Genomic DNA, 26,394 nt, shown 5'->3' with positions numbered 1-26,394 from the left:
TGTATCAACATGTAATATCCCTTTTTAAAAAGTTGGAAATAGCTAAGATTTTATGTTTCTGTGAGTCCCATTTATATTTTGTTTTTTCTTTCTGTGGGTTTTAAATAATAGTGGCTGTGAATAATAACCATAATGGATCATGATCATAGTCATAATAATAGTAATGGATATTACCATCCCAAATTTCTTTGAGAATTGTGCATGGCTTCAAACTTTGCAGAGCATTGTCAAATACAGTCATTTAATTTGATCAAATGTGAACAATGTTTGGGGTATAACAGAACACAGCGTTAGATCCAACCCTGGACCAGCAAATACACTTCCTCCTTGGCAGAAATCCACCCACTGGGGATGAAGGATATAAAGCAGGCATTAAGGGTATCTTCAAAGACAGCAGAAACTATAAGACCCCAAGAAGCACCAGGTTTTCATTGGTAGGAAAAGGAAAACACATGTCCAAATCAGCTTGAAGCCCTATGGGAATCTAAGCCAAATGGCACATTTCTGAGTCCCAATGGTCACCATAGTACCCTATTTGCTCCTTTTGTGAGGGGAAAAAAGGCTTTTCTGTTCAGAGAATCTAGTGCTCTATGCCAGAAAACAACAACACACATTAGCATTTTGGAACCAATGCTGATATACAGTGTGAATAACTCTTATGCATGAAGGGAGTGCCTCATTTCCCAATGGGATGGTCAATGACATGGGATGGAAAGGAGATTTGGGCCAGTTTGGCACTAGACCACTGGCTAAAAGAGGTGGAATTATTATAGATAGAAAGGAAGGAAATGAGAAGAATGATAGAGCAGTAGCCTCAATCTCAGAAGAACTAGGTCTAGATCTAGGATTCTTTAGGGAATTTCCTAAATGACAAAATCTTAAGAGTTGGACCCAGGACAATCCAGAGGAACTTAGGAGAAACAATGCTGTCCACATCCAGAGAAAGAACTGTGGAAACAGAAATGCATTAGAAAAATAAGTGATCAATCATGTAGTGCGATAGGGATATGATTGGGGTTTTGATGTTAAACGATCATTCTACTGCAGATGTGAATAACATGGAAATTAGGTTTTGAACAAGGATACATGTATAACCCAGTGGAACTGCTTGTTGGATTTGGGATGGGGGAGGAAAGAGTGTGTGTGTGTGTGTGTGTGTGTGTGTGTGTGTGTGTGTATCATGAATCATGTGACCCTGGAAAAATATTCTAAATAAAAAAGGAAAAAAAATTCTTAAAAAGAGTTGGAAAGAATTCCAGGGACTCCATAGGCCACCCCCTATCAAAAAAAGGAATCTTATCTAAAAAATGGACATCTAGCCTTTGCTTAGAGACACCTCTGTTTTATCTCTCCTCTATCCCTAAACACATTCTTTCATTGTTATTTTTCTTAAAACCCTTACCCTCTGTCTTAGAACCAATTCTATGTAATAGTTAAAAGGCAGAAAAGTGGCAAGGAGTAGGCAAGTAGGTGATTAAGTTACTTGCCATGGTCACACAGCTAGGAAGCATCAGAGGCCAGATTTGAACCCTGGGCCTTACATCTCCAAGTATGGCACTGATCTAACTGGCTGCTCCCCTATAGTTTTATTGTAATGCAATGACCAAAAAGCTGTTTCTGGGGCTTACATGAAATCAAATAGATACATGCTTGGGGGGGGGGTCTAGGTAGAGAAAACTTCTGAGAGGAATATAGATAATCACCACATTCCACTTATGGGTGCCTCTTATTGTTAGGAAGTTTCTCCTTCCATGAAGCCTAAATATACCTCTCTTAAATTATACCCAGTCTTGCCTTTTGGGGACAAACAAAACAAAACGAATTCCTCTTCTTTCTGCTAGTTGCCATCTCTGTGTGAATATGGCTTTTCTGTTTCCCCTAAACCTTTTCTCCAAGTGGATTTTCCCAGTTCCTTCAACTGATTCTTATATGGCACAATTTTGAGGTCTCCTCCTCTAGATAGTCTCTAGCTTTTTAATAGCTTTCCTAAAATGTGACGTACGGAACTAAACCATCCTCCAAGTATGGTTTGACCAGAGCAGAAAACAGGGTATCACTTCCTTGATCTGGGACACTAGTCTCAATTCGACTGTGCTCTTACCCACCTGAATCTTCTTAAATCTAGCCTAGTGTTTCTGTCATTGGGGGATAGAGGTCATATTTCATAGGCCCAGAATTAAATCATGAATAAAAGCATAAAATCTTTTGAAAATTTTATCTGAAACTCTTATTTATTGTCTTAGTTAAATCTCTAAGAGAGAAAGGCAAGGACTAGGCAAACAGGATTAAGTGACTTGCCCATGGTCACATAGCTAGGAATTTGAAGCCAGTTTTGAACCCAGGTCTTTCCCACTTCAGGTATGGCTCTATCCACTGTGCCACCTAGCTGGCCTCTAAATTGCCTCAATCTCAAAAAAAAAAAAAAGAATAGAAAAGAAAAGAAATTGCTTCAATCTTGAAGCAATAGGTAACCCTCTTAGCTAGGTAGAGCCTGGGCTGCTGGGTCCTGGATGGAAGGAAAGTTGTGTCCCCAAAGAAGATCAACAAAGTTGTGATCTTTAATTTTGACAAAAATATACCCAGGATAATGTTATGTGAAAAGAAAAGATAGTGTTAAGAGTTAACTTTCATCTGGGTATAGAATTTATTTATTAGCACTCTGGTTTTACTTCAGTAAAAAGGGAGGCAAGAGAAGAATCTATTCCTAAAAGAAATTTCCTAGAGTTTGTGGTGAATAGTTTTAGAGCTCAAAGGTCAAAGAAAGATGACCAAACACCATTTCGTACTCGAGACTGCTCTCGGCATGTTGAGTTTTGACAAATAGCACCGTATAACCTGGAAAACAGAGGTGAGAATAAATCTGTGCTAGCCATACAAAGGAAGCCAGTAACATTAAGGTGGTTTAAATGGGGTACCTTAAATGCAGAGCTGAATGTAACTTACAAGAGCCATGTCCTACTGCAAACAGGTCCTTATATTTTGGATTCCTGCAAAAAAAAATTATAACATAAGAGGACAAAATTCAGATCCATTTTTTAAAAAAGTTTGAATTCTATTTCAAACTTAGGTGGTTAAATTCTATCCCATAAATTTATAAGGAAAATACTTATACTCTAGTGGACAAATAATGAAAAGCTATTTGCAAAAAAAGGAAACCCAAAGAATAAACACTTGAAAAATGTTCAATTTCACTAATAATTAAAGAATGCAGTCTGAACTCTAGAACTTTATATCTATCAATCTGGCAAAAAAAATTAAAAAAAGTCATTACAATAAAACTGGTGGACTTGGGAACATGGGTATTCCCATAGATGTGACTAGGGAAACTGCTGGTAGAATAGCAAGTCAGTGCAATCTTTGTAGAGAGCAATTTGGTTATATTCAGTAAGTGTCATAAAACCATATAGCCTTTGACCCAGTAACCCTATTATTGGAGAAACAGAATCGACATTCTGAGACAGAAGAACAATAAAGGCTAGGCAATTGAGGTTAAGTGACTTGCCCAGGGTCACACAGCATGTTTATGAGACATTGTGAGTTTATAGCAGCATTATGTATAAAAGCAAAAAAATTAGCAATAATATAAAGGCCTAGTAGTTGGGTTGTGGCTAAGCATATATGGTGCATAAATGGACTATAATACCATATTGCTACAAATAATGAAAACTGTTCAAAAAATCTTTATGAACTATCTATATGAAATAATGTAAAGTGAAAAGGCAGATATAACACTATTATATATACACTGACAAGCCATGTAAATTATGTATGCACATAAATGTATGTAAAATATGATCATTAAAAGGGTAAGTGTTTTAGGATGATAGATAAGTTGCTATTGATTCTTATATATTTAGATTTACTTTTTGTTATAAAATAAACAGGGGAAAATGCATCTAAGTGAATGTTGCCCAATAATGGAGCCAAACATTAAGAGTAAATCATTTTATTTCACTGAATCTCAATGTTCTCCCCTGAAAATGGGAATGGTACTATTCAGGGTTGTTGTGAGAAAATTAAATTTTAAAGCAGTATATAAATGTAAGCTAATAACTGACAGAAAGGTCTCTGGGTAGAAATGAAGTCAGTAGAAAACTGCAAAGTACTAACCATTTTCAATGAAAAGTCAACTTTACTGACCCTTCAGGGCTTCCTTTTTTATTTGAATGGAATCTGGAAACAAGGGAGTCAACTTATCTTCCAAGTCAATATCTATTTGGGGAAACACATTCTATATACCATACCAAGGAGGGTAGCTGATGGGACAGACTGAAGAAAGCAATTTCTAAATTCTTACAGTCTGAGTAGACATTATTTCTCCCCTTTGAAGATTTTTTCAAATAGTTATTCCTTCCCCTCTTTCACAAAGAATCTTAAGTGAGTCTCTAAATTTATATATTTCATGCTTCTTCCTAGTCTCCCTAACTTACATCTTATGTTCATAGCTTTGCCCTAAGTGAAATATTTAAATCTGGAGCCGAAAATAGCCAAGATCCTGAAACTGAATCAGGGGAAATTCAGAGCCTAAAGACATAATAGAATAAAAAGTTGGATTCTCTCCACATTCTATAGATAGGTAAGCCCACCACCTTCCTCAAACACACTCTGAATATTTCAAAGCATTATTGTACCTGTAGGATTGTTAGAGGGCAATAAAGTAGGACTACTATTTTGATTCCTAGTTTCATCTCTCAGGGCCACAACCATGATCCAAGTCCCTACTCCTAGCCCTGAAAGGAAAGGGTTGCCAGAGAGTGAATTCTCCCACAAAGGCTACCTCTGATCAGCTTGTTATATAGCTAGCTCCTAAGGACATTCTTTCTCCTCACCCCAGTGATGCCTTTTAACAGTCCCACATCAGGCCAGAAGACATTGTCTTCCCATTGAATGTTGTTGTCGTCCAGTAGTTTCAGTCATGTCCAACTCTTTGTGATCCCGTTTGGGATTTTCTTGGCAAAGATACTAGTGTAGTTTGCCATTTCCTTCTCCAGCTCATTTTACAGATGAGGAAACTGAGACAAACAGGTTTAAGTGACTTGCCCAGGGTCACACAGCTGATAAGTATATGGAGCCAGATTTGAACTCAGGAAGATAAGTCTTCCTGAATCCAAATCCAGTATTCTACCTATTATGCCACCTAGCTGCCCACTGAATATCAATATTGAAAGTACTTGGAGACGTGTAATACTCTCACACACACTCACACTCACTCACACTCACTCACTCTCTCTCTCTCTCTCTCTCTCTCATCTAAGCCTTTTCTAATTGAGTTTGGGTTCCATTGACAACTAGAGAACTTCATCCAGAGGACAAAGCCAACTGAGCAGCCCTGGGTCTGTGAGCAGAAAAGCCCCCAGCCAGACCTCAGCCTCTGACAGTCTATCCTCTTGCTCCCAAAGAGCTATCCAAGGTACTAAAAAGTTTCACTGCCCTGTTTTGGGCTCAAAGCTTCTGATTCTAGGTGCCCTGAATTAAAAGTTATTCCTCTTCATTTCTGATGACCTCTGCTTGTCCTGGACCATGTCTAATTCGACTCCACCTATAATCAACTCTGCTCTTGCTCCAGGACCAGTCACCCAGTGCCTTGGTTTTATTTTTAACACGATGAGGATAAAACCAGTGAAATCTAATTTTTTTCCACCTCTCCACCCCCTTCATTCCACTCCCTTGAACCAACTGTATTCTCTTCTCCTCTCCTCTCTATTACCCTGGTAGATGATGCACAACATGTCCTTAGCCTTTCCTGAAAAGTTACAGATGACTGCAAATATTGCTAGATGCCTGAGCCTAGTTATCCTTCACCACTGATTAGACACTTCTAGGGCCCGCTGGAAACTGATTTTCTAGTTTCTTTTATTCATAACATCAGTGCTTTCTTAGCTTGGAAAACCTTCCTAACTCGAGCCTTGTGGGTGGAACTGACTATCAGAATCTAGTAGAAGTGGGTGTATGTGGCAGCAGAAAGCAGCCAGGACTGAGTGTTAGGAGGCTACAGTTCTAGTCCTGGATCCCTAGTGAAATACCCGGATGACCTCGGGCAAGCTTACTTGATCTCTCTTGGTCTCTATATGAGGTTAGATAGAATGAATTCTAGAGATCTCTTCTCGCCTGAATATTCTATGACAATAAATGATCTTTGTGATCCCGTTTGGGATTTTCTTGGCAAAGATACTAGAGTAGTTTGTCATTTCCTTTTCCAGCTCATTTTATAGATGAGGAAATGGAGACAAACAGGTTTAAGTGACTTTCCCAGGGTCACACAGCTGGTAAGTATATGAAGCCAGATTTGAACTTAGGATCCTTCAGATGGTTCAGTGGGTGTAGTACCGGGCCTGGTATCCAGAAGTCCCGAGGTCAAATCGGACCTCAGTCATTGACTCTCTATGTGATCCTGGGCAAGTCACTTAACATGTCTGCTTCCATCCCTATCATAAAATGAGATCATCATCATAACAGCGCCTCCCTTAGAGGGCTGTTTTGAGGTGCATAGGAGATAATATTTATAAACCACTTGGGACAGTGATGAATGTTTGCTGCCTTCCCCTTCCCTCTCTTCAGCTCCTGTGTGCTGATTAGATCCCTTTCTTCTCCTTCTTGCCCCTTCACAACTGATCTGACATATCCATCAGTAACTGGCCTTTGGAGACATGGTATTTCAAGCCAGACCTTGTACCTCTAGCCACTTATCAAGGTTTAAAAATAAATAAAGGACCTGATTCCAGGAAAGAAGTTAAAATAAGCTACATCTGAGATGATAACTATCCTCATTTGTTCCCCTTCATCTGCGTTCTTTTACTAGCTGGAAAAATGTGTTTGCACGAAGGAGACAAATGTCCAATATAAACAGCCTTCCACGTCTGGACGGTTCTCTATGGTAACGCGGGATTGTCCTTTCCTACCTAGCCCTGCTTAAAGAAACAGGCGTTTGGGGAGCACCGAGCACTTTGAGGGTGCAACCAACACACTCACCAGGAGAGGGCAGTCACGGCCAGGCGCTTTGCCTTATCGTATTGGAACTTCCAGAGAGGAAGCAAGGTGCCCTCCTGCTCCCGATACTCATCTGCCGCATCTTCATAATACTTAAAATCTTAAGAAAAATTAAAAAAAAAAAAGAAATCCATAAGACAGCTATTTTTCTGGGAAATCCAACCATAGATAAATCACAGAGACAAATGTAATAAAAACGGTCGTTGAGGCTGAAGACTAGTTAACAAAATCCCTCGTTTTTGATGTCTTCTTCTGACCCCAATCTATATTTCGTATCTATTTCACATCAGTTCTTATAAAATCCTAGATGGTCTCTCTTGTGGCTTTATGAGGGCATTAAGTATGCTTCGAAGTCAGGGAGGCACCGAACCTTTATGAAGGTAAGGCTGTGAGGGGTTTTGTGAATACCAGGCAAATGGGTTTTCACTCTTTAAAAAAAAAGGGGAGGAGATTTTACTCCACAGACAATGGGACCCTCTGACCACTTCTGAGCAGAATGTGGCATGACAATCTTTATGCATGAGTAATACCCCAAAGGCAATGGGGAACCACTAACCATTTCTGAGCAGAAAAGTGGCATGTGGGTCTTTGTGCATGAGTAAGAGTGTGCTGGCAGGTGGTATGTAGGATGGATTGGGGTAGGGGAGAGAAGAGATACAGGAAGATCTATTAGAGAAAGAAAAATCAACCTTGGAGAGTACAGGGGTAAAAGGCACAGGTTTCAAAGTGAGAGTCATTCTGGAAGATGTGGGCAAGCCAGGCTCTCCCACCAACTAGCTCGGTGATCTTTGATGAATCACGTCATGAAAAAGAAGAGGTTTGGCTAGATTATCATTTCCCTAACTAATTTGTCCACAAAATATATTTGACATCAAAGCATAGTGATGAAATCTATAAATGTTAGTCTGGCAAAAGGGTCTGGGGCATATGGAATAGCCCTTAGACAAAGGGGGCTTAGGAATATTTCAGAGCAATTCAGAGGAAACGATGTCTATTTTCAACCCTCAAAAGTTGCCAAGCAAGTATTAAATACAGAATGTATAGGCATACTTTCAAACTTAATATTTTAGGGAGAAGATATCACTAGCATTAGCATTTTCTCATGCAGCTCCTATTTAATTGCTTGGAACACCCTGCCAGGATGCAAGAGAATACAGTCTGGGAAATGGAAGGCTGGATGATATCAAAAGACACTTCCAATTCTAAAATTCTATCATTATGTGATTAATATTTTAACAGAAAATTATTATTTATTTTTTAATTTTTATTTTGAATATTTTCTCCTACAGATTTCACGTTCTTTCCCTCTCCCCCAAACCTCCCTAGCCCCCCTTAGCTGATGCACAATTCCACTGGGTTTTACATGTATCACTGATCAAGACATAATTCCATATTATTGATAGTTGGATTAGAGTTATCATTTAGTGTCTACATCCCCAATAATATCCCCATCAGCCCATGTGTTCAAGCAGTTGTTTTTCTTCTGTGTTTCTCCTCCCACAATTCTTCCTATGAATATGGCTAGTTTTCTTTCTCATAAGTCCCTCAGCCTTGCTCTGGATCCTTGCATTGCTGCTAGTAGAGAAGTCTGTTATGTTCAATTGTACCACAGTGTATCAGCCTCTGTGTATAATGTTCTCCTTTAACAGAAAATTATGATTTTTCCTCTGAATGTGATTTTAGAGATCTGCTACCGTATGTGTTCTTTTATTATACTCCAGGGTCATCATTTATTTTAATGTAGGAGTATCCAATTTTATAATGACCATCAGTAGTAAAACCATATTCATTATACATACATTTACTTTATAGACAATTTTTTCCTACTATATCTGCCCCATAGATTGTGGACTTTTCGTATTGATTGGAAATTCACAAATGAAACCCGAGGTCATAGTTTTAAAGAGATTCTTGGAGAAATGAAATGGTGGACTTGTAGGGTACTAATTCCAGGGTATGATCATTATCACCTCATTCCTCCCAGGACCAATTTCATAGGGATGTTTCTCTTGAACAAGGAACTATTATGTCCCACTCATTGGCTAATAGGGTAAGTCAAAATATCCAACTTCTTTCTTTTTCCCAAATCCTTTCCCTTTCACAAAAATCACTGGAGTAAGTCCAGTTTGGCCAGGTCCAGAATCAGAGAAATACAAATGAGAAATAGATAGGCTAATGTTTATCTAAGCACAAGTGCCTGGAAAAAAATGTCTCCCTTAAGAAAGATATGGGTATTCTGGAGAGGAGGTCAAAAGCTTGAGAACGGTGATGCTGGGAGTTGGAGAGAGAAGAATGGGAAAGAGCTTAGGGCTTTGAGAGTATTTATGAGGTCAGAAAGAGATAATGATACTAATTAAAACAGCTCACATTTTAAACATATAAATGCACATGTCATATAGTGCTTAAAGTGCTTTGCATATATCATTCTATCTGATCTTCAAAACTATCCTATAAAGTAGTTAGCATAAGTATTTTATGTCCATCTTTTAAAGCTCAGGGAAGGTAAATATGTGGTCCAAGGTTACACAGTCATAGAGCTGGGGGTCACTTAACTCTCAGGTCTTTTGTTACAAATTGTGTCCTTTCCACAAATATCATTTTGTTGTGAATAATGTGCAGTGGGATTGCAAAGTGGGTACTGCAGTTCAGGGATTCATTGAGCAGAACTCAGGAATGTTGGTAAAACAGGACCTGAGGGGCTTTGAGTTTTATCATGAAACTGAAGGGTCCTTTGCTACCCAGGCAGGAAGGAATTGAGCATTCATATGCTAGCCACTATGCCAAGTACTGGAGGCACAAATACAAGCAAAGAAAATAGTCCCTGCCCTCAAGGAGCTTACATTCTATGGAAAAGCCTTGTTTCCCATGAGCCATGAGATCTAAGAAAAGGGTTGTATAGTATAACGGCAAAAGGTCTGGATTTATAGTCAGAAGGGAAGGTTCTAGTCCCAGGTCTAACATTAGTTTGTTGAGTGACCCTGGAAAAATCACTTAGCCTTGCTGGACTTCAGTTGAATCATCTAGCAAATAAGTCATTAGACTAGATAATATCAAAGGGCCTCTACTATGATCCTGAGAAGTAATTTGAGAGGAAGGAAAAAAGATGAAATAGCATGGGGACCCAAGGAAGCAGGGGCCAAGAAGAGCTGGATAATTTGCGGATGAAATAGGGAAGGCCCAGAAGAGATCTTAGCAAAGTATTCAACTACAGTAATTTAACAAATATTTATAAAACAACTATGTGCTAGGCCTGGCTAGGGGAGCCAGAAAGTTTAGAAAAGACGTAGTCTCCGTTTTCCTAGAATTTCAGTCTAGTATAACTAGAATAGAAAATGACTATAATACATGATACATGAGAAGTAAATTAGAGGAGATACAAAACAAAATACCACATGATATCCAAGGGGGAAAGCTATTACAATAGGGTGGGGAGTGTGAAAGAAGACTTCATTAAAGAGACATTTGAGTTGGGTTCTTAAAGAGGCAGAAATCCAAAAGATGAAAGAGGGAAGGAAAACATTTCAAACATCAGGAATTTCACCAGAAAAAATCCTGAGGTGGAGAGGCACGGGGTATTTGGGGTACACAGGCAGAGCAGTTCACTTTACCAGGGCATCAAGTATGATTAGGAGATCAGATTGGAAATGTTAGAGAGGCATCAGACTGTGAAGGCAAAAGGATCTGAATTCTATTCCAGAAACAATGGGAACCACTGACATTTCTTAGCAGGAGAAGCATGACAAGCGCCATGCATGAATGAAACATGCTACTGGTTGTGGATTGGGACAGGGAAGAGAACAGATGCAGGAAGACCTATTAGGAGACCAAGAAACTGAACAGAGAAACCTGAAGTTGTGCCCCCTGTAAATGATTTTATTTTTATTCATTCTGCATCAGCTAGATCCCCTCAAATTGTGGTAATTCTAGTTGGTGATTATGTCAGGGAAGATGGCACTGCAGAGCCTTAACCTTGAAGTCAGAATGTCTAAATCACCTATCACTTCCCTGATCTTATCCATCCCTTAAGTGATGGCAGCAGAGTTATCCTAAGCAGCCCTAAAATTGGCTGGGAATTTCAGGAGAATAGCTCCATATTACTTCACGGGGGGCAGAGAGACCCTGTGACAGACCAGGGACTAGGAAGCCAGGTGTTTTGGAAATACAGCTCTGATGTGATAAGGTACCTCCATCTGAATAGAATAGTTTTGCTTTCTTCCATTGGTGGTTAGCCATTAGTCATTTTACAATTCAATGTTCTGTTTATCTTATAGATAACTTTTTGTACATAGTGGTTTGCCTATTTTCTCCTTTATTGGACTGTAAGCTCCTGGAAGACAGGAACTGTCTTTGGCCTCTTTTTGCATCTGCATCACTTACCACAGTGCTTTGAACATCTTGTTCACTTTTTTTTATTCTTTGTGACCCCATTTTGGGTTTTTCCAGCAAAGATACTGGAATGGTTTGCCATTTCCTTTTCCAGCTCATTTTGCAGTTGAGGAAACTGAGGCAAACGGGGTTAAGTTACTTGCCCAGGGTCACACACAGTAAGTGTCTGAGGCTGTATTTGGCCTCATGTCTTCCTGACTCCAAAGAGAGTGGGAATTCATATACTGGGATCTTGGAGCACCATCTTGCCTGGGTTATTCTTTCCTAAGTGATGACCAGCAGCAATAGGAAACTGTCTCAGCCTATTTATAAGTAAGTCTGTTAACATGATAGGAGCCCTAAATGTGAATAAGGAGAAGGTTTGACTTCATTGGGAACAGCCTAAATCACACTGGATGTTAAAGAGAATTAAAAGAGACCTTGGGCTCATGTTGTATAAAATGAAGAGCTGGGGTTATAAGGGAAAGGATATGCCAATGTGGCTCTTGAGAAGTTTTGCCATATACACAAAACTGTCACATGGAAGAAGATGAGTGGAGTATACTTTATTAGAGAGTCAAGAAGTAAAATATCTCAATAGAGAAGCTGAAAAAAAAAGTCAGAGGAGAGACCTATGAGACAACTAGTTTTTCAATGATCAGGGGACCTTGTGGGTAGATGAATAGTAAGCAAAATTGGGTTCCAAAACCAACTCAAGAATGCAAGGAAAGCCAGTAGAGCTATGGAATAGAAAAGATGGAAAGATGAAAGGGAAAGAATTAGTGATGGTTAGAGACACAGAAGGTGGTTTCTACCTGGTTCATCCCTCATAGAATCCTTCCATTTGTGAGCTGCCCTGGGCTATGTTTCATCACATGCCTCATTTGCTTTATCTGTTAAGTGGGGATAATAATACCTGCCCCACCTACTTTATAGAGTGCTATAAAGATAATAGGGAGAAAACAGATGTATAAGCACTTCTGTTATAGTTCCCAGACACTTACCCTGTAAGCCCTGCCTTATGAGATCTCAGATAAAGAGAGGTTAAAAACAGTTGCATTGCCTCATAAGGAGTCATGGGAATTTAAGTCAGCTGCAGATGGTACTGGGAAAGAAATGAGAAAACAGGATACAACTGGGATCCAGCCTGATTTTTCTGTCTCCTTACAAGATGGCCAAGACAGATTCTGGTATACTCCTGGAATGAAATGACTGTCCCACCCCTATGAAATTAAATGCCTCATTTTGTTTTCTTTCTCATGTAACTTTGGTATCGGTGACAAGACAGACAGAAGAATCTTAGTAGCTCTCTTTTGATCAGCATCAGAATTCATCCAGAGCTCACTGACTCCTTTCTGGTTACAATCAACCTATGTAGACAAGGGTCACCCACATCCAGAAGGCAGGACAAAATGAACTAGAGAGCAGACAGTTCCTGACTGTACTGTAATCCAGATTCAGCTTTATTTTGTTAGTGATGTTCTGGACTCTTCCCACAATCCCTTCTAGTTCTTCTCTGTCTTAATCAGTCTGTGATTTTTGTCTCCTTCCTGGTTTGGACCTCTAAAATATATAAGATGTATTGTTCTTGTTTTTTTATTCCTGACCCATCTAGATCAGTGTTGTCCTCTTGCTGCTACCGACACAAATTGAGCAGGGCTAATATTAATGGTGTTTCTGAGATTTTCATTTTTTTTGGTCATAGTTAATTCAACATCACTTCCCATGAATTCACAGTTTTTCCAAGTCAAAAGTCAAAATATTGTTATTGTGGATTATCACTGCACTCATCATCATAATCACCATGATCATTGTTTGAGTGAAAACTGTCAGGACAAACTTGTGTTGAACACCAGTGAGGCCAGGGGTTGATTTTTGAACTTACATAACTGATGAGGTAAAAAAGAACCATCTGGCATGACATGAATAATTAATCTCTTTTGGCCACCACATTCTAATCTTAGAAGGCAGAAGGTAATAGTAGGCCACTGGGCATATACAGACCATACTTGACAGTTTGTAGTGTACAAGTGGGAGGGTAGCTTTTAATCAAAAGTGAAGATACAACGATAGCATATAATTTGTAAGGAGTAGGCTGCTTTTAATAAATCAGACACAAAGATATAGACAACACCAAACACGATACTCCAAACGTAGTTTGTCCTACCTGTGGGATCATCATTTCTGTTGTTTTATATTCTATAGGGAGTAGACCTATGACTCCATTGATATAGGGACTCTGGTGAGGAAACTTCCTCTACCAATGCAGGTGGGTAACTTCCCTGAATTTACAGTTTTAGAGAATTGCCTAGAGCAGAAGTGTCAAATAAAAATAGAAACCGGGTCACTAAACCATACATAAGGAACCTTGTAGGCTACATATTGACTTAATTTTCAAATGTAATATTATCTATACTTTACTATATTTTTAGTTTTTTTGTTAAATATTTCTCAATCATATTAAAAAAAACAACTCTTAAGTATCTGAGGTCATATTTTAAGCCAGGACCTCCCAACTCCAGGCCTGGCTTTCTATCCACTGAGCTCCCTTTGCTGCCTGCTCCCAATTACAACTTAATCTGTAGGCCTGCAGTTGGGAGTGTTGAAGACTGTGGATGGAGTCTAATGCTCTGAGATTTTGATTTGTCCAAGGCCGTACAACTAGCATGTGTCAGAGGCAGGATTCCATTCCAGATCTTCCTTGCTCCAAAGCCGGCTCTCCATCCATTATGCTATGATGCCTCTCTGCATACTATGCTTCCATGAATGCAGCCCAAGAGGAAATTCACATATTCATAGTCAAGTCACTATGTTGGTTTCTATTAAACTAGTAGCCATCTAAAAATCACCAGATCTTTTTTTATCTGACTGCTATCAGGTCGGGTCTTCTTCATTTTATCCTTATCTACCTGAGCTTTTTGTTTTTTAACCTAAAAACAAGATTTTTCCAATTATATGTTCTATTTCATTTGGTTGATTTTGACCCATCTCCCCAAACCTTGTTAGATCACTTAGAATTCTGAGTCGGTGATTCATCATATTAGCTCTGTATCTCAGCTTTTATCACTTGAAAATCTGATTATCATGTCTTTTGCCATCATGTAAGTTATTGATTTAAAAAAATATATATCGATTCAGAGAGGGCCAAGAATGAAATCCACACTACTAGAAACCAGGCATGGTTGACATGCATTAGTCAATATTCTTTTGATATGGTTTTGCCATCAGCCATAAATCCACCTAAGTACACTATCATCTGGCCCCATATTCCTCAGAATTATGGAATTTCAGAACCAAAGAGGGCCTAAGAGGGCCACAAGATATCAGGACAAACTCTCAAGTACCTTGCTGAAATCAAGATACACAATATATATGGCATGTCCCTAATTCCCAGGCTAGTAGAAAAGAAAATAAGATTACTTTGTCATGACTTGTTCTTAGTGAAAAATATGCTTTTTCCTAGAGACCACTGTTTTTTTTCCCAGTGCTTGCAAAACTATCTCATGATTTGTTCTAGAATTTGTTGAGAATTGATGTCAAGCTTATTAGTTTATAGTTTCTGTAATTTGTCTTTTTCTCCTTTTCTTAATGAGTATATTTGCCTATATGATCTATTTCCCATGATTGCTCAGAGATGATCAGCTTTAGTTTTGTGATTATATTTGTAAATTCTTTCATTATTTCTGGGATTTAACTCTAAAACTGGAGACCTGAACCCATTCAAAGCAACTATATGCTCTTTTTCTGCTTCCTCATCTGTTTTGAGCTTCAATATCCTTTTAACCAAATTCGTTTTAATGATTGAGGTCTAAAGATCATGCTCCTTGACAGAGAAAATTGAAGCAAAATTGAACCCAAATAGTTATTTACTCTCTCTTGTCATCTTTTAACATACCATTTCTCCAAGCAGGAAGACTATATCTCTCATTCACTGTTCTCCTAACATAAATAAAAATATTTCCTTTTTTTTTGTCTTCTGCCTATTTTACAAATCTACATTCATTCTGTGCCTTCCCCTTACTGATACCATTGTTATAAATTCATGCTTCTCTTTAGTATTTATCCTTGCTTACGTATTCTTGCTTCTAGTAGATATTATTTTAAAATCTCAGTTCAAAGAAAAGCTCCCTGTGTAGCCCCATTTGTATCTTTCTCCCTTTCTGGAGTTTGGCCTACTTTTTCCACTGACTGTTTAGGAAGCTGTTTTCCTAAAGTCAAGCATACATACATGTATGACTGTGCCCTGTTTTATTATGCTTTGCTATTGTGAAATCTAGGAGACAATACCATCACTTTCTTGCAAAGTTCCTATTATTTCCACATCAGCAACTAAGTCTTTTCTGTTGGTTAGAATTAAGTCAAAACTAGCAGTTCCTCTCATTGTTTCTTCTACCTTTTAAGCAATAAAACTAGCAAAAAGACAGGGCAAGAACTCATTAGCCTTTCTACTTTAAATAGAAGATTTTTAGCAGGTGTCCAAATAGTTGAAATATTTCTATCATTACTGTATTTTGCTTTTGTATCAGTTTTGCAATGTGTATTATTAGAAGAGCCTCACCTAGAAAAATGCTATTCACTTCCAGAGTGAGAACTGATGAACTCAGTGAGGGAAGTTTGAAGCATATTTTCTTTTACTTTCTTTTTCTTGATTTTTTTTCTTTTGCAACATAGCTAAAGTAGAAATATGTTTTGTGTGACTTCCTGTGTATAATGGATATCACATTTCTTGCCTTCTCAGTGTGAGGAGGATGGGCTGAGGAGAGGGAGAGTTCAGAATTGAAAATAAAAATGCTTTTAGAATAAAATCAAATTTAAAAATAATTAAATAAAAGCATAACCCTTTACCTTTCTCTGACTTACATCTCTACAAACATGCGCATCCCAGTGTTTGACAACATTCTCCCTTTAAGAAACAGGCACAGTAGATTGAGAGTCAGGACTAGAGACGGGAGGTCCTAGGTTCAGGTCCAGTCTCAGACACTTCCCAGCTGTGTGACCCTGGGCAAGTCACTTGACCCCCATTGCCCACCCTTACCACTCTTCCACCTATGAGCCAATACACAGAAGTTAAGGGTTTAAAAAAAAAGAAACAGGCATACTTGGTACATACAAGCTCAGCCTAAAAACATGTGCCATGCCATGGCATATACTGAATGTTCTGACATGGCCTCTGGATTCATTGGTTGCTTTTGGCTCTTGTCTCTGTTCTGTCTCCTCAAAAGTGATGCATTCTTTCTTTGATACATAATCTGGCTTGATACTCCCCACAAAGTCCCCTTTATTTGGGATTTCTTTACCAATTACTATTCCTGCTTTATCCATTACTGTTCCTCCCACTTCTATCTGCTTCCTGCCTTGAGTAGTATAGTTAGCTGTTCTAGTGTCCTAACACTATTGTAACTACAGGCATACTTTAGGGATAATGTGTGTTCAGTTCCAGACCACAACAATAAAGTGAATATTGCAGTGAAGCAAGTCACGCTAATCTTTTGGTTTCCCAAAGAATATAAAAGTTATGTTTATATCACATTGTACTCTATTAAATGTGCAAAAATCAGACAAAATCATGTTAAAAAACTACTTATGGCCTTAATTGAGAAAAACTTTATTGCTAAAAAATGCTAACCATCATCTAAGTCTTCAGTGAGTTGTAATCTTTTTTTTGTTGGTAGAGGGTCTTGCCTTGATGGCTGCTAACTGATAAGAATTGGAGACTGCTGAAGTTTGGGATGACCATGGCAATCTCTTAAAACAAGACAACAATGAAATTTCCAGCAATGACCAACTCTTCCTTTCACTTAAACACCGAAGAGGCCATTGTAGGGTTATTAGTTAGCCAAATTTCAACATTGTGTGTCTTAGGGAATAGGGAACGCACTTCTCAAGGAGATGGGAAATGCTGGTCTGTAGAACAGTCAGAACACACAATATTTATTAAATTTGTTGTCTTACATGGGTGTAGTTCGTGGTGCCCCAAAACAATTACAATTGTAACATCAAAGATTACTGATCATAGAACACTGTAACAGAAAGAATAATAATGAAAAAGTTTGAAATACTTCAAGAATTACCAAAAGGTGACACAGAGACAAGCTGTGAGCACATGCTATTGGGAAAATGGTACCAATATACTTGCTCAATGCAGAGTTGTCAGAACCCTTCGATTTATTTTTTTAAAGCCATATCTGTGAAGCACAAAATGAGATATGCCTGCATTACCTCCTTATGTGCGTGATCAATTCTCTTTCTCTAATCTTTTATGCTTATGAATATACTCTCCATCATACTTCTACTCTAAGGTTTGAGGATTTCCATACAACAAATAACCCCTTTTAACCTACATTTCTGCTCCTCTATCTTGTAAGCATCAGCTAGGCTTCTTTGGAATCAGGCATTCTTACTCTCCCATTCCTATGTTTTAACCATGAGGTGAAAGACAGTGAACTGTACTGGAAAGAACATTACAGTTCAAGGCAAGAGACCTGAGTCTTATATCATTCCTTATCCTTTATGATAATACTCTTGTATTTGTATCCTTTGTGGTGATCAACAGACATCCAAGATCATAAGCATTTACCCATAACTCTCTTCCCTATAATTATCAGCTCTGGATAACTAGGTGCCTTCTCCTCTATCCTCTTCCATATCACACATGTTAACTTCTATAAGCATCTGGTTTTACTGTTCATCTCCACATTTTTCTATCTTCCCTTTTATTCCAATTCAAGGCCCTCTTAATTAGGTCCTACTAAATGTGTTCTTTCCAACTTTTATGAGACACACTGTTTCTTGCCAGTAGTTCATTGTCTTAGCATAAGTCATGGTCCATAAAATTAGACCCTGTTCTTTTACATTGTCTTTATAGCCATTTACTTCCCATAGTTTCCTTTCTCTTCCAAAGTCACAACCTTCAAGTGGTAAAAAGAGAGAAAATGCTATTTGTACTCTCCCAATCTCTTCATTTCCAGGACTTAAAAGTCAATAGATTCTATTTTCCTTCAGACTCTAACACATGGCTTCTGTACAAATTAAAAGAAATAGGTATCCTGTTAAATAATCCTAAGAGCCACAAGCAGTGGCAAGTGTATAATAATAGCAGAGAATCACAATGTTCTATCCCAGGGATCAAAGAGAGTAACTGAGACTAATCCAGATACTCAAAACAGCAATCCAGAGAGAATAGACAGATCTAGAGGCTTCTGAGTTCCAGACCAATAAGTCCAAAGTGGGGGAGAGGGGAAGGGAAGAGATCTGCACAAAACAAGTGTGGAGGACAGAGAGACTGAATGAAGATTACTACAGTCATCCCTTACTTTATTGTGGTTCATTTATAGTGGCTTTGCTGTATCCTGGGTTTTTGAAAAAAAATATATATATATCTAATCCTGTATCACAAAGTTATACTTATCATGACACACTATTGGCTGATGGAATAAAAGGTGACCAACCACTGTGCTGTGTTCTATATCCTGGGCACTGATTGGCTCAGTGACTGTAGGTTGTTAATAAGATTGTGGAAAAGGTTTATAGGCGAGTGGGAAGGGCTTATTAAAGCCTTAAAATATAGATAAATAGTAAAATAAATACAACACTGCTACTTCCTGGATTTTCACCTATCAGGGGTCTCTGGAATGTAACTCCTGCGATAGGTGAGGGATCACTGTACTTCCTGTCTACATAAAGTCACTTCCAAATATCTTTAGAGTCACTCCTACAGATTTACTCCACCTCCAAGTGGAGAGAATACTTGGAGAAAGAACTGTCTTAAGAAAGCTCCTGTTATAAACCTAAATGTTATCTTAAAAATGAAAGAGACTGTAGTTTCATTTTCCTCTCACTGGCATATTTCCTTCAAATACCCTAACTTCCCAGTTCTTCACTCTACTGACCTCTTATGGCCTTCTCCTCCATTCTACCTTCTCATATCCAAGAACTCCACATTTTATCTATCAGAACTTTCCTCTTTACATTTCTGCCTATGCTTCATGCCTTTTAAAACTACTCTTTGTCCTCACTAACACTTCTATTCCTCCTCTCCCTTTCTCGGATGGGTCTTAGACCATAAGCACTGCCCAGGCTATAATTCCCTTCCCAATATCAACCCTTTGTGAACCAGATCAACTTTTCACTAATTGCTAGTCTCCAGTCCCATGCTTCCTTCTCCTATTGCCAACTGTGCCTTACCAAATCTCAGTCCTGGATTATTCCTATCACTTACCTCCTTTGACCCTTACTAACATCCTGCCAAACAGAACTAGACAAAATAGAAAACCCATGTTGACTTGGTTCACTGCAATTTTATGCCAGCTAATCCCAACTATGCTTTTATTGTATCAAGTCAATCCTACTAAGCCTCTCTAATTTTTCCATCTTACTGGATACAAAGGACTGTTCTAAACCTTTCTTTCTCTCATATCTTTTATGACACTCCCTTCTTAACAGTCTAACCGTTGAAAACTTTCACTGAAAAAACCCTGAGGCTGTTCTCCAAGAGCTCCTTCTCTCTACTTGCTCATTTCACTCCTCCCCTCCCCATTCTACCCTTTTTCATTCTAGTCTCTGACAAAGAAGTGAACATTCTGCATTCCAAGGTCAACCCCTTTAAATGTAACCTCAAATCCCCTCCCCTCCCGTCTTCTATAGCAGACTGTCCCCATAATCATCTCTATTCTTTCTAATCATGACATTCTCCTTATCTACTTGTTCATTCCCTATGCCTATAAATATATTCATCTTCTTTATATTAAAAAAAATCCTCAACATATCATACCATGCCTGCCAGCTATCATTCTGTTTTCTCATCTCCCCTTTTCAGATGGCTTGAAAAAGCCATCTACATTTGTTGCTTTTTACTTCCTTTCTTTTAAATCCTGAAATCTGGTTTTTAATCTCACCATTCAGATGGAACTACACTCTCCAAAGTTACCAGTGATCTCTTAATTGCTAAACCTAATGGCTCTCTTCCAGTCCTCATCCTTTTTTACCTCTATGCACTGTCTGACACTGGTGACTGCTTTCTCTTCCTGGATATTCTCTCCTCCCTATGTTTTTGTGACTGCTCTCTTTGGGTTCTCCCTCTATATGTCTGACCCCAACTTCTTAATCTTTTTTGTGGGTTCTTCATTCATGTCCTGCCTACTGGCTGTAGAGGTCCCCCAAGCCTTGATCTTAGGCTGTATTCTCTTACTTGGTGATCTCATCACTTCCTATATGTTCAATTATCATCTCCAGAAATATGATTTCAAGATTTATCCAGCCCTAAACTCTCTCCTGAGCACTAGTCCTACCATCACAAATTGGATATTTTGAAGTGTATATCCCATAAGCATCTCAAACTCAACATGCCCAAACAAATACCAATATCTTATCCTTCTGCCACCATTAACAACCTGTCCCCTTTTCAAACTTCTCTATTACTGTCAAGGTCACTACCATCCTTCTAGTAATCTAGAATCATCATCTCAGCATCATCTTTGACTCTCTTTTTTTCTGACACACTTTTAAATTTAATTTGAATTATTAAAACTTACTTCTGGGCAATCAACACAATATATCAACTTATGTTGCCTTGGAGTTATAGATGTTCACTCTGAAAATTAAATAATGGGGTTAGAGCTGCCTCCTGTACACCTCTGATTATGGCCAATGGCATGGCCTTGACTCTCTTCTATTGCTCACCTAACACATAGGTTGCCAAATCTTGTAAATTATTTTTCTATAACATCTCTCAAATATAGTCCCTTCTTACCACTCCCACAACTATCATTCCAGCTCAGGCCCTTAGCATCTCATCTAGACTATTGCAGCAGCTTCCTAATTAGACTTTCTACCTCAAGTCTCTACCCAAATCAATTCATTCTCTCCCCAAAGCTGTCAAAGTGATTTTCCTAAAGTCCAACCATGTAATACACAACTCCAGCCCTTAATTCAATAAACTTCAAAGACTCTATTACCTCTGGGATAAAATATACTCTTTAGTATGACATCATCAAGTTTTTCACATCCTGGCCGTTTATCTTGATGATCTTTTAACACATTATTTCTCTCCAAACACTGTAGAGTTTCTCCTTACTGGCCATCTTCTGTCTCTGTACCTTTCTACTGGTTGTCAATAATACTTGGAATGTCCGCCCACCCTAAGCTAACTTCACATTTCTGGCTTCCTTAAAGACTGTTCAAGTTTCCTCCCAGCCAATAGTCCCTTCCTATCTAAGGCTACCTTTCCTGTACTTTATATTATGCACCAATTTAAGTATGGACCATCTTCCCTGTTGGGATGTCAGCTCCTTGAGGACATGGACTCATTTTTAAAAATTGTCTTTGTAAACTCCAGTACTTATTACAGAATGTGGCACATAGTTGTTATTAAAGGCTTGTTAATTAATTGATATCAACTGGGACCATACTAGCAAATTGTGGCCTGAGTCAAAAGGCATGGGTCTATCTGACTTGGGGTGGGATTGGCAGAGGATGATGGAGCTTGGAATATGGCTCTTATGGGGAGGACTCCAAAAGAACATGGTTCCCATCCCTACACAGAGTCTACCACATGTGGCGACATGGGACTAGATGCCAGCCCATTCTCCTCAGTATCTTCTGTACTAGAGATAACAATTCCCACCTTCCTTCCTGCTGTGCCCTCAACTCTCTTTTCCACTTACCTTAAATCCTCTCTGTATTTCATAAGTCTTACTTCCTATAAAGCCTTCCCTGACTACTCTAGCCCCACAGTGATCAAACTCTTCCTTCACCTCTTCTAGTATTTACTATTTAAAACACAATTCTTGGCACTCACATAGTCTTCTACTGTTTTGTGTCATGTATGCTAACTTTATCTCCCTAAAGAGTGGGTTAAATTTCACATGTGATAAAGCCAAATCATAGCTTACCACCCCACCCCCTTTTCCCCAGAACAAGGATAGACATTCAATATATATTTGCTGAGTAGAAGAGATGCACTCATTTTTGCTTTTTCTGTTTCTCTCACTTATAAGATATCACACATGAGTGTGTAACAACCTAAATCTAGAGTGGGAAGAACCTCAAAAAAAGCCAAAGAAAAAAGACAGACTATTTGATTGATTATATAGTGAGGTGCTCGTCTTGAATCATGTCAGAAATCCTGAAGCATGACCGCCTTTTTAAAATTACCACATTAAGCGAAGAAAGATAATTTCTAGTACTTCTATTTTCTCCTTTATAATTACACGTCCTCTAAGAAAAACTTATTCAATTAAACAAAATTAAACTTTAAAGCAATCTGATGTGACTTGTTTTCTTTTAAATGAAGATGGCTCATAGATGTCCATTTTTTTTCTCACTGACATTAATTAGGATTTGAGTTCTTCACTGGGATGATTGCAGTGCTTGGGTTTCAGGAAGTTAGGCTGTGTGGATAACTAATTCATTAATAGCCGCCTTTTAATTCTGTAGTTCTGAAAAGCATTCAAGGTCATTTTTCAGCCTGAATAATAAAGAGGGGCTCTATTTGGCTACTTTCCCTAGCAATCTTGTTTTTTGCTCTCCCAGGGATGAATGATGATCAGCCAAGGTACCAAGGGGGTGGCCACAGTTGTGAAAAAATAATGAACAATCTGTTAACTGAGGAGAACATAATCAGTAACTGAGGTGCTGCTGAATCTGGAAGGCCCTGAAACTGAGGAAGGAGTTTGTGTCATGTTCCTCTAACATAACATGAACCCCTCAGCTTGAGGGCCGGATCTGCAGGATTGGTCATATTATGTTATCACCTCTCAGATCCCTTATTAAGTTCTAGTCTATACATTAATGCAATAGTTCTCAACCTAGGATCTGTGATCTTGTTTCATTTTAAAAATAACTTAATAATTGTATTTCAGTAGCCCCATGTATTTTATTTTATGCGTTTATGCATTTAAAAACATCATCCTGAGAAGGGGTCCAGACGCTTCTTCACTAGTCTGCCTTTGGAGTCCAGGACATGCAGAAAAAAATTAAGACCTAGTCTAGTAGAGCAATGGGCCACGTGCTCCCTCATAGCTGGTGGGACATAGCCTTGCCTCAGGATTTCCTGACTGGCTTCCCGGGAGCCCAGACCTTGCACAATAACAATGAGGGCAACTAAATGAAAAATGTAGACCATGGAGCCAAGCCCCTGTAGTCTTCTAGAAGTCTTACTTTGCATAAAAACCATCATTTCTATCATTATTATTCTAATAGAGCACTTTAAGGTATCCAAAGAGCTTTAAATATGTTATCTCATTTGAGTGGATAGCAGTCTGCTGGCCTTGGAGTTGGGAAAACCTGGTTTCAAATCCCACTTCTGACATTATTGGCTGAATGACACTGAGCAAGTCACTCAAACTCTAAGATTCAGTTCCCCGATCTATAAAGTAGAAATAATACTATCAGTAGGATCTATCTCAGAGGGTTGTTGTATTGCTTAAAAGAGGTAACATGTACAGTGCTTTGCAAAAATTAAAAACATCTTATGTCAGTTTTATTATTATTACTAATATTGTTATTATTATTCTCCCATACTTCTGCACATATACATTATGAAATATTGTTGGCTCAGTCTGAAAATAAAATACCAGCAGTTCAAAGCTGACTAAAACTCTTGCCTGTTCTCTAAATAAGGTATAGATGGAGCCTCTGATGTGGGGCCTCAGCTATATTCCCACACCGTGACATCTGATGCCAACATCTGGTCCTTTACTTCTTCCTTAATGTTTTCTCACAGAATCTCATCAGATTTGGGAGAGACTGTAGAGGTGGTCTTGTTCAATCTGTACCTGAATATGAATTCTTCTTATAACATGCCTAATGTTAGGTAGCTCATACAACCACCACTTGAAGAATTCCAGTTTCAGGGAACTCAAACGATTTGCAAAATTGGTCCGTTCTACTTTTGAAAATCTCTAATTGAGAGGGAGTTTTCCCTATCAGCAAATCCCCATTTTCTTCTCTGTGACTTCCACTTGGATCTGTCCTCTGAGGCCAGGTTAAATAACAATAATGAAGATGCACATTTATATTGCGCTTTAAAGTTTTCAGAGTGCTTTCCTCAGAACCAACCTTATGAGGAAGGTAACACAAATAGTATATTTCCTATTTTACAGTTGAGGAAACTAGGGTGCTAGGTTAAGATATTTGCTGATGATCGTATAACTGCTAAGTTCAGTGCTCCATCCATTTCACAGTATTGTTTCTAAAGTCTGATCTTTCTTCTACATGTCAACACATCAGATACCTGAAGACTTCTCCTTTTTCCCTTCCCTGTCCAAGTCTTTTTTTTTTCAGTCTAAACATTCTCAGTTCTTCCCCTAATCCTTCCATGTTAGTGTTTCCAGATATCTCACTGTCTTCCCCTGGCCATTTTCCTTTCTAATAGGCTCTAGTTTGTCAATGTCTTTTCTAAAATGTGAACTGAACAAAAATAGCATCTGAAATTTAAAAAATGAGCAATTTGTTAACAGAATATAATCAATGACTAAAGATTATCAAGGGAAATTATGAAAAGAAGTAGAGATGATATAAAACAATAATCATAAAAACCATCTGGGATTGGTTAAAGAATTGAGAGATAGATCAGTGGAAGAGTAGGAAACAATAGAACTCAAAAACCTAGTGTTTGACAAAGTAGACATAATTATACATGCAAAAAACCCCCAAACTCTTATTATTTGGTTAAAAAAACTGGGAAACCTAGAAAGCAATGTGGCAGAAATTAGACTTAGAGCAGCACTTTATACCATATTCCATAATATATTCTAACAAGATACATGTCCTTAATTTCAAAGATCATTAAAAATTAGGGAGGAAACAGATCATACAGCTAAGGATAGGAGATGTATTCATAACCAAACAAAAAATAAAGAAGTTACCAAAGATAAAATACAGTTGTCTCTCATCATTGATAGGAGTTGGGAGTATAGGATCCTTGAAAATGTATGTAAAGAATACAAAAAATTTAGTAAGTCATAAATGCATAAATACCATATATGTTTTCATCATTTATCATTTACTACCATAAGTATACATATATAAATTTGTTATAAACAGTTAAATTTTTGTTTATCTCAAATGTCTCTAGGTTCCACCCTAAATTACTTTTGATAAGTTTGATTATATTTAACACACAAAACATGTAAAACAATACATTGCACCACTAAAAAAGTTGCTGTTTCTATGTGAGATAGATTAGTACCTCACATACTATGCAGTTTTCAAAGCTACTGCTTCAGATTTCTTTTTCCTATGAAAAACTGCAGGAGAAAAATAACATGGCTGAGTGGGGATGGTAGAGAGAAAAGGAGTTTCCAAAGAGAGTGTGTAGTCAACAGGTTTTTAGTACACTGAAACTTTTAACAAAATTAAACTATAACAAATTTATGTATGTATACTTACAGTAGTAACTTATAAAACATGATTAGGACTTACTAATTTTTTGTGTTCTTTACATACATGTATCATCTGTAATTTTCTGTAGTACACCACAAATGTCCAAAAATGTCCATTTAATTATTGATGGCTAATCCACATAAACCAAAACCACAAATTTGAAACCTGTGAATGTCAAGGGATGACTATAGATAATTTTGATGACTTGAAATTGAAAAGCTTCTGCACAGGAAAAATTAATGCATCTAAGATAAGAAGGGAAATGGTTGAAACAGGGAAAAAATTTCATATCAAATTTTTTACAAGGGGTTAGATATATTAAAAATTTATATGTGCATACATATGTGCATATGTGTACATATATGTGTGCAATTATATATGGTCAAAGATTATAAACAAATCCTCAAGATTTGCAAATTATTCAAAGCCACATGGAAGTATGCTCCAAATCACTAATAATAAGGCAAACAAATCAAAATCTGAGATTTTACTTCATACCCTGAAAAGTGAAAAAAAAATTTTTTTTAATGGCAACACTCAATGTTAAAGGAGTTGCGGAAGGATAGGCCCACTAATATACAATTGGTGGAGCTGTGAAACAGTACAATAATTTTGGAAAGCAATTGAAATATGCAAATAAATGACCAAAATATATTCATT

The 26,394-nt window shown here is 38.0% G+C and overlaps 1 protein-coding gene across 1 annotated transcript in view; it reads right to left on the bottom strand.

The window, feature by feature from the left end:
• DNAI1 (dynein axonemal intermediate chain 1) overlaps positions 1–26,394 on the bottom strand; it is a 309,175-nt gene that overhangs the window by 146,062 nt on the left and 136,719 nt on the right. The window contains exons 10-11 of the mRNA XM_044678118.1: positions 6,970–7,087; positions 2,944–2,987 (exon numbers count right to left, since the gene is read on the bottom strand). Of these exons, the coding sequence (XP_044534053.1) occupies positions 2,944–2,987; positions 6,970–7,087 (162 nt within the window). The remainder of the gene's footprint in view (positions 1–2,943; positions 2,988–6,969; positions 7,088–26,394) is intronic.

Source organism: Gracilinanus agilis, chromosome 1, assembly GCF_016433145.1.
Source record: "Gracilinanus agilis isolate LMUSP501 chromosome 1, AgileGrace, whole genome shotgun sequence".
NCBI lineage: Eukaryota > Metazoa > Chordata > Mammalia > Didelphimorphia > Didelphidae > Gracilinanus > Gracilinanus agilis.
The sequence above is the reverse complement of the archived record's forward strand: the minus strand, read 5'-3'. Positions and strand labels throughout refer to the sequence as shown.